This window comes from Salvia splendens, chromosome 1, assembly GCF_004379255.2.
Source record: "Salvia splendens isolate huo1 chromosome 1, SspV2, whole genome shotgun sequence".
NCBI lineage: Eukaryota > Viridiplantae > Streptophyta > Magnoliopsida > Lamiales > Lamiaceae > Salvia > Salvia splendens.
Window position 1 is genome coordinate 13,222,843 of NC_056032.1, and position 7,802 is coordinate 13,230,644.

A 7,802-nucleotide genomic window follows, 5' to 3' on the forward strand; every position below is an offset into this window, starting at 1 on the left:
TTTTAATTATATAATTTTAAATTTTTAGTATTTTAATTATGTAATTTTAAATTTTTAGTATTTTAATTATATAATTTTTAATTTTTTTGTAATTTGTAATAGTATTCCGGATATTTTTAATGCATTTTAATATTGTGGAAATGTTTTTATTTAAATTGAATAATAGAATGGTGGGACCTTGAGCATGTCCTTGCGGAAGAGGTGTGTTGTGCTCTTGCCTAAGAGCAGGGAGTAAAAAAGTAATAAGAGTGGGTCCGGGCCCACATCCGTGCTATTTGGCAAGAGCACGGATGGGGATGCTCTTAGATTCACTGACGGACTATATATCCGTTGCTAATATTAAAATTTATTGAATTACATGGAGTATTATTTACTGATATGTGCCTCAGTAAATTCCGATAGATAATAATCCGTTGGTAAAATTGACGATAAATTTAGCTCGAACCTTCCACCCCAATTTTCCGATGTTGATCCTTCATAAAATCTGTCAGAAATTAGTGTTTTGCAAAGTAGGAGAGAAATTACCGTATTTTGCAAAGCGTTTACGGGTATGGTCGACCCTATTTTAATTAATTCATATTTCATTTTACATTGCATTTAAGTAACAAAAGATATTAAACTGCATTGATATGGACGTTACAAATACAAATTAAATAAGTACTACTCATGTAAATGAAACAAAATAAATAATGTTTTTAATAGGGTTAATTGGATTGAGATATATACTTCACAAATTCTCCAGTTACGAGATTATTTTGCTAAGTTGGTAACAAATTTATATTTCAATAATCTAAACTTTCATGTTTTATCAAACATTTATAATTGAATATCCAATTATTTTATAATATTACGATATTAGATTATTGGGATATTAATTTTTCATTTCTATCATCTTATTCAGACGCATTACAAATAGATTACCCAAAAATACAACATAAGTTTATCCGTATGAATACTGGAGCCCTATTGAAAATTTGAAATTAATTAAGTACAGCTCTGATTCAGTAAAATACTCATCCATCGGTCTGTCATTTTGCCATACTAATTTATTCGCACAATAACATTAGTTCATTTTTCATGATTATTTACAATATCCAACTTATGTTACTATATTTGCTGCAAATTAGTCAAAAATATTAATGGCTCTCCGATTACACATAATAACAAACGCCAAATGGTATTCATAAATTCAAGGCTACAAAAAATTAAAATAAAAACTAAGAGCATATATATGTAAATAATTCCATTATAAAGAAATACCCTTTATAATTATAATGCAAATCTAAAACGATTTAAAATATCCTGATTAATCACAAATATTCCACGTTTAATACGATTTTCTCGAACCTGAAAATCCCCCAACCATAAAAATAGAAAATGAGAAAGTCAATTTCGGAATATCGTTAAATTAAAAATAAATACATGAATAAAAATAAATCTCGTGAGTAATTAAACACGTATAAAGCAAACAGCCGTTTCTTAATTCTCTGCATCTGAAAACCCAAAAAAAAAAACTAAACTCTCAAAATCTTCTTCTTCCTCTACACACATCTGTACGTGTTTGTGAGTTTTTTTTTGCATGCATGAATTTTTAAACACTAAATCGTCAATCTATTCTTTTGTTTTATCCGTTTAATGATGTTTTTTCAGGTCGGAAAATGGATGTTAGCGGCGTCAGAAACAGCATTCCGACGGAGGCAGAACACGACGGTTCATTAGTTGCTGCGGCGATGATAGAGGTGGCAGTGGAGAACGGCGGCGGGTTTAGGGAAAAGAGGAAGAGAGGGCGGCCGAGAAAACAGCTGGGAGGAGGAATCCAGCCGGAATTTAGAGTGGTGGCGGAGGATTCCGGGGGGCCACAAAAGCGCGGTAGAGGCCGCCCTAAGGGCTCCGGTAAATGGCAAATCTTGGCCGCCTCTTTTGGTAATTTCACTATATTAATTTGTGTTAGTGTTTAATTTGTTTAAATGCGCATATGTATTGACCACCGATACGAGAATTGTAGAGATCCAATCTATAATTATAATCTTCGTTGCTTCTAAATTAATTAGTAGTATGTGAATTTTGGTCATTGCTTCTAAATTATGTGCATTTTATATTATGAAGACATAAAGGGTGGAAGCAATTTCTCACCTTACATAATCGACGTTGAGGCAGGAGAGGTATATATGTATTGTAGTAGTAAACATTAAGTTAATCATCCAATATAGGAGTGTTATTTTGAATTGGTGGTTGTTGGCGCAGAACATTGCTGAAAGGATTAGGTCATTTTCGGAGAGGACTTGTGATTCAGTGTGCATTATGTCAGCTTCGGGTACTAATCTCTCTGCCCTGAAACTACTACTACTATACATTGTTGTTTGATGGTTGTGAATGGTGCAGGCCGATTTTAGTATTATTCGCCTAAATGGATCGCATACATATAATGAAAAAGGAGGTGCCAAACTCTGCCTTTTGAGCGTTCACCTGGCGGATTCCCATAATAACTTCTATGGCGGCGCAGTTGCCGGCTCACTTATCGCTGCCGGCCCCACTCAGGTACTCTCTCTCTTACTTTATTATCTCCTTATCTATGTATGCTAGTAAGTACTACTACTTTGATACCATTTGAAAAAGAGTAAATGAATTGAGTTTTTCCAGATTATAGTTGGTATATTTAGGCAAAACTTGAAGCAGAAAGCAAGAGTAAGGTCACCAAACAACAACATTACTATTACTTCAAATGAGAATGGGAATGGCACAGTTGAAGTTGGAGTGGGAGCAGAGAAGGAGGAAGGGGGGGCTATGGCAATCATCAACGTCTCTGCGCCACACTTTAAATCTTTTCAACCTCCATCTTATGTTTGACTTTTTTTCTTCTTTTACTACAACATTATTCATTTTTGTCACTCTAATTGTTGTATGCTTATTCCGTCTTTTAATTTTTGGGTTTTAGCTACACAGGATTCCATTTATTTTAGTGGTTTAAAACTTGACAGGTTCAAGAATTTCGTTAATATTATAGTGGTTTGTTACAATCCAAGTTCTAAAAATAAATAATTGAAATTAGATGGGAGGTTAGTGAAATCAGAGATTCAGAGTTTTCGATATATAGGAAATTAGTTTCTTTTTTTAAAAAAAACTAGGATTGTATATTTTTCATTTTCGCTCCCAATTCGTAAAATATTTCACTGAAACTTGAATAAATCTGCTCTTAAAACCCGGGTATCGCAAACAAATAAATAGAGACATTGAGTATCTTAAATCAAAGCCTACATCAAATCCTTGACTCTGAATGTAGCTAGGTTTCGAATTCTAAAGATTTGTTTTGGTGGACGATAAAATTGTTCACAAATTAAGAATTAAATGAAAATAATGTATCCCACTTTTTAAGCCATGCAACCTCATAGCCAACCACAATTTCATTTTTGAACTATTATGCACTTTTCAACCACAATCGGGCCACGAAATTTCCGCTACAAATTTAGCTGCAACACAATTTTTAATTTCATCATTTTTACTATATGATTAAATTTCATACTCCTTCTGCACCCTAAAAATAGAAATTCTTTCATTTTTAGGAAATTTCTTTCACTCTAACGAGATGGAATCCATCTTCAACTAACACATTTTTTTTCTATCCCTATCTTACTTTAACAATTTTCCTTTAAAACCCGTGTCATTTCAATTGTTTTTACTTTTAGGGGATATTTATTGAAATAGCTATATTTGTAAAATGAACATCAAACAATGAAAATGACATTAATTAAATAACAAAAAAACATAATTTAAATTTGTAAGACTTCAGATTCCAAATCAGTGAGAGCATGCCTAATTTTTTGATGAGATCTTGTACTTGTTGGAGGCAGTCGTTTGGTCTTCAGGAGAGAAGGGGGTCGATTTAGATATTATCGAAATTGAGGCGATCCACATGAAGATGGGTTGGCGCAGGCGATACGGCTTCTTCACATGCCCAATCAATTGTGTTGTCTCATCCATCTTCTTTTATCATACTTCTTATTATGTAATATATGCATACATCACATTATAGATGCATGATTTATATTATATGCATGATTTATATTTTTCACTATTGCTCAATGTGCTTCGAGTATAACAAAATCCACTCAACGTTCTTTTGTGCCGCCTCCTGCCTAGTAGTAGTAGCCCATAGTGTATTTCCGAAGATTGGTCGTTAATTCGGTAGTTGGTGTCGATTACGCCGTTGAATATAGGTGATTGGTTCAAGAAGTTGATGTCGTTGTTCAACCCAATCATGCCAAATAATGAAGAAAGCATTCCGTCTTATGGAAAAATAAAGTTGAAGAATGAAGAAAGCATGTGATGGAAAAAAGTTGAGTAAAAGGATCAAGTGTAATGTACTATTTTGCAATAAGGGGAAATGATTCAATTGACGTGATATAATTTAAAATGTTACGACTAGTGGGAGGTAGGGAGTAGCATTTATATTTATACATGACAAAAGGATTTTGTGTGATAATTTAATTATACTTTTGATTTGTTCTTATTTACTAGTAGTATTTTTAATTAATTTTTGCAGTGAATTCGAATGAATGCTTGTTGAAATGTCATTGGATTACCATTTTAAAGTAGACCAAGAAGTTGGATCAGCCAGTCATGCATTTTTTGAGTTCAATGGTATGCTTTAATTGTGTTTCAACCGTCATTCTTTCCTTTTTTCTAATAACTAACGATAAATTAAAGTTCTAAGTGAGAAGCCTCTTTTATGGAGTCTTAGTTGAGTTACTGAGAAACAAAAGTATATATAGGAATATGCCGGCCACATGATTCGTTGTAATGATAACAAATGATGCCATTGCCAATGCAAATGTGGTCTCTTTCCTTTTCTACTGAGAGACATATGAGGTATATAGAAAAGGTATATTATATATTTAACTTCTTCAAAAGTGAAATATATCCTTTTAAAAGGTTACATGTTCCAAAGGAAAAATGTATATGAAAAGATAAATTAATTTTTAAGAATAAAATAATAGTACAAAATGCATTAAAAAAACATAAGGTGTAATACCTTCTCAAGTACCTTTTCCCTTGGAGAATGGTTTTCATGAAAAGAAGACAAATATGGTAATTATAAGATTTTACCTCTCCATTGATGGGGAGGTAAAGATACCTAAAAAAATAGGAAAAGGTAACCTCTCCCCTTGGAGAATGATTTTTCATTAAAATAAATAAATATGGTAGTTATATTAGTTTACCTCTCCATTTACTTCTCCCCTTGGAGATGCTCTAAGAAAAATATCAGTGATGATTTTGGTAGCAAAATGGTTGTTGTAACCATAATAGACCACGCTTGTTTTTTGTATTCCTTGTTTCCCATTTTACGCGAAACATTTTTTTTCGCACGTGTTTTGTAAAATTGTAATAAATAATTAATGTAGAGGGAAATTAAAGTAAGAGAGAGAATAATGTAGAGGAGAGTGATAAACAAGGTCTAATAATGTATTCATCTACATTATTCTCTTTTATTTTACTTTATCTCGACTTTAACTATTTATTATGGTTTTTCCAAAACATATGTGAAAAAAAATTTGTCACCTAAAATGGGACGGACGGGGGAGTAATAAACAAGGTCTAATAATGTGGCAATGTCACAGGAAGCGGAGGGATATATGGAGGATCATGGCCATAAACGAGGCCGGGGGATGGAAGGATAGAACCACAGTGGAAGACATGGAGCTTGCTGTTAGGGCTGGTCTAAAATGGGCTAGCAATTTCTCTACTTGGAGAAACTATTTTGGGATAAGAAGAAGCTGGACCGAGCTCGGGAGTAGCTCGCAACAAGCTTTTTTCACCTGACCCGGGCTCATAACCAGCTCCAAAAAGATCCGATCAAAGAAATTTGGACACGTAACAATTGATTTGGGATATTTAATATTTGTAAATTTTTGATATTTAATTTTTGTAATTTTCAGTTTTTAAATTATTGCATTTTTTATTTTTCGATTTCAATGAAAAATTTAATCATCTAAATGATTAAAAGTGAGGGCTGAAAATGAGCCTTAAATTGGGATGCAGTTGTTGGCCAGTAATGAGAAAAATTAACATGGCAGGTAGAAAAATGGAATTGGGGCTGACATAGGAGTATTAAAATGATGAAATAAAGAAAAATTAACATGGCAGGTAGAAAAATTTAACTGGAACATTTGTTTGAAAGGCAAGGCAAGCAAGGTGGATCCACACAGTCAAACCATCTGTCATTGAATTTTAAACAAAGAAAGTTAGAGAGAGAGAGAGACAGAAAAGAGAATTAAGAGAAACAGCACAAAAGCAAAACGACAACATTTCACAGCGCATAATGACAACAGAGGAGCAGCTGTCTCAAACAATGTTTTGTATGCGAAAGAAGAAGATGTCCGAGATGATCGAAACCTCAGACACCGACAGCCCCTTGCTCCACGACCAAGACATGACCACCTCCGCCCTCGCCGCCTTCCGCGCCAAGGAGGACGACATCGAGCGTAGGAGATCCGAGATTAGAGACAGAGTTCAAGCTCAGTTGACGCGCGTCGAGGAAGAAGCCAAGCGCCTTCATCTAATTCACGGAGTCAGTTTTTTAATTTCAATTTTGTTTTTCAATTTTTAAAATTAGATCGAAAGGAATTATTGATTAATTGAGGAGTTTGTTAGGAGCTTAATTCTGTGACGGATCCGATGAGGAAGGAACTTGCAGCCATTTGTAAGAGGGTTGAAACTGTGAATCGAGATGTGAAGTCGTTGGGAGTCACCTGTCAGAAGAAGGTGATTTTTTTATATTTTTTTTAAATTTCAGATTGGGATTGAGGTTTTCTATTGTGTTGTGTCATCTTCGAATAAATTTGAGTTTGTATTTTTATAGGAAAAAGAGTATAAAGAATCGGTTGAGGCTTTCAATGAGAAAACCACAGAAAAGGGGCAACTCCTTGCCAAATTAGCAGAGGTAGAAGAAGCTCCTACTTTATTTCAACATTTTTCAAATCTTTTCAGTGTTATTTTATTTATGTTTGTTTGTTTCTTGGATTTTGTTGGGCAGTTGATGAATGAAAGCGAGAAATTGAGATCCACCAAATTAGAAGAGCTCTGCAAGAACATATAGAGACCAATAATCCCCTTTACTAGGATTTTGTTTTTTTTTTCTTGTGCTGGTGATCTAACTATCTTCTTTTTTTAAGGTTTCCATCTTGTTTGGTTGAGTGTTTGAAGATTGTTTTTTCCCATTTTTGTGGTTAAGATTGATTTCTTCTTACTTTTGAATCTAATGGTGATCGTGATTGAAAAACTTTAGAAGCAAGATAGTTGTGCTGTTTGTATTTGATTTCAGTTTGGAGGATAATTATTAATGGACATTACAATACATAGTCACATCAGATACAACGGTCATATCCTTTTACAGGAACATTTTTTAATTCAAAGTTTTTTAGAGGGCTACTTCCCCTAAGAGCATCTCTAATAACCGGCGTCACCACCGCGACACCGATTTTTCACCGACGCCGGTTTAACGCCGAACCATTGGAACCGGCGTCGGCGAAATCAGCGTCAAAATCGGCGTCGCCATGCCGATTCCCGCGCTGACGCCGGTTGCGACGTCGATCCTCACGGGCGCCATTGTGCGTCCCGGATCGGCGCCAAACCGGCGTCGGATTTAAATTTTTTTTTTTTGTTTTTCGAAAACACTATATATACGCGCGTCGACTGCATTGCTGATATAATGTACGCCTGTATTATCATGCACAACATGATCGTCGAAGATGAAGGTGTACAACTGACTGATTGGGCCACCGACGATAATGAAGCAGGTCCAAGCC

At 34.5% G+C, this 7,802-nt stretch overlaps 2 protein-coding genes across 2 annotated transcripts; both read left to right on the top strand.

Annotated features, from left to right (window-relative positions):
* Positions 1-1,658: 1,658 nt before the first annotated feature.
* Positions 1,659-2,847, top strand: LOC121798886 (AT-hook motif nuclear-localized protein 9-like). The gene is made up of 5 exons (XM_042198175.1): positions 1,659-1,923; positions 2,107-2,162; positions 2,245-2,292; positions 2,383-2,538; positions 2,641-2,847. Exons 1-5 carry the CDS (start codon positions 1,659-1,661, stop codon positions 2,845-2,847), a joined length of 732 nt encoding a protein of 243 aa, XP_042054109.1.
* A 3,348-nt stretch (positions 2,848-6,195) lies between these two features.
* Positions 6,196-7,364, top strand: LOC121796199. The gene is made up of 4 exons (XM_042194980.1): positions 6,196-6,565; positions 6,649-6,759; positions 6,857-6,937; positions 7,031-7,364. Exons 1-4 carry the CDS (start codon positions 6,317-6,319, stop codon positions 7,091-7,093), a joined length of 504 nt encoding a protein of 167 aa, XP_042050914.1. The 5' UTR covers positions 6,196-6,316; the 3' UTR covers positions 7,094-7,364.
* The last annotated feature ends 438 nt before the right edge of the window (positions 7,365-7,802 follow it).

Excerpts from the sequence above, each read along its gene's own strand:
- LOC121798886 (XM_042198175.1), top strand. The coding sequence starts at position 1,659 with ATGGATGTTAGCGGCGTCAGAAACAGCATTCCGACGGAGGCAGAACAC. Across the intron at positions 1,924-2,106 it reads AATCTTGGCCGCCTCTTTTG|ACATAAAGGGTGGAAGCAAT; the intron begins GTAATTTCACTA and ends TATATTATGAAG. Across the intron at positions 2,539-2,640 it reads TCGCTGCCGGCCCCACTCAG|ATTATAGTTGGTATATTTAG; the intron begins GTACTCTCTCTC and ends GAGTTTTTCCAG.
- LOC121796199 (XM_042194980.1), top strand. The coding sequence starts at position 6,317 with ATGACAACAGAGGAGCAGCTGTCTCAAACAATGTTTTGTATGCGAAAG. Across the intron at positions 6,760-6,856 it reads GAGTCACCTGTCAGAAGAAG|GAAAAAGAGTATAAAGAATC; the intron begins GTGATTTTTTTA and ends GTATTTTTATAG. Across the intron at positions 6,938-7,030 it reads TCCTTGCCAAATTAGCAGAG|TTGATGAATGAAAGCGAGAA; the intron begins GTAGAAGAAGCT and ends TTTGTTGGGCAG.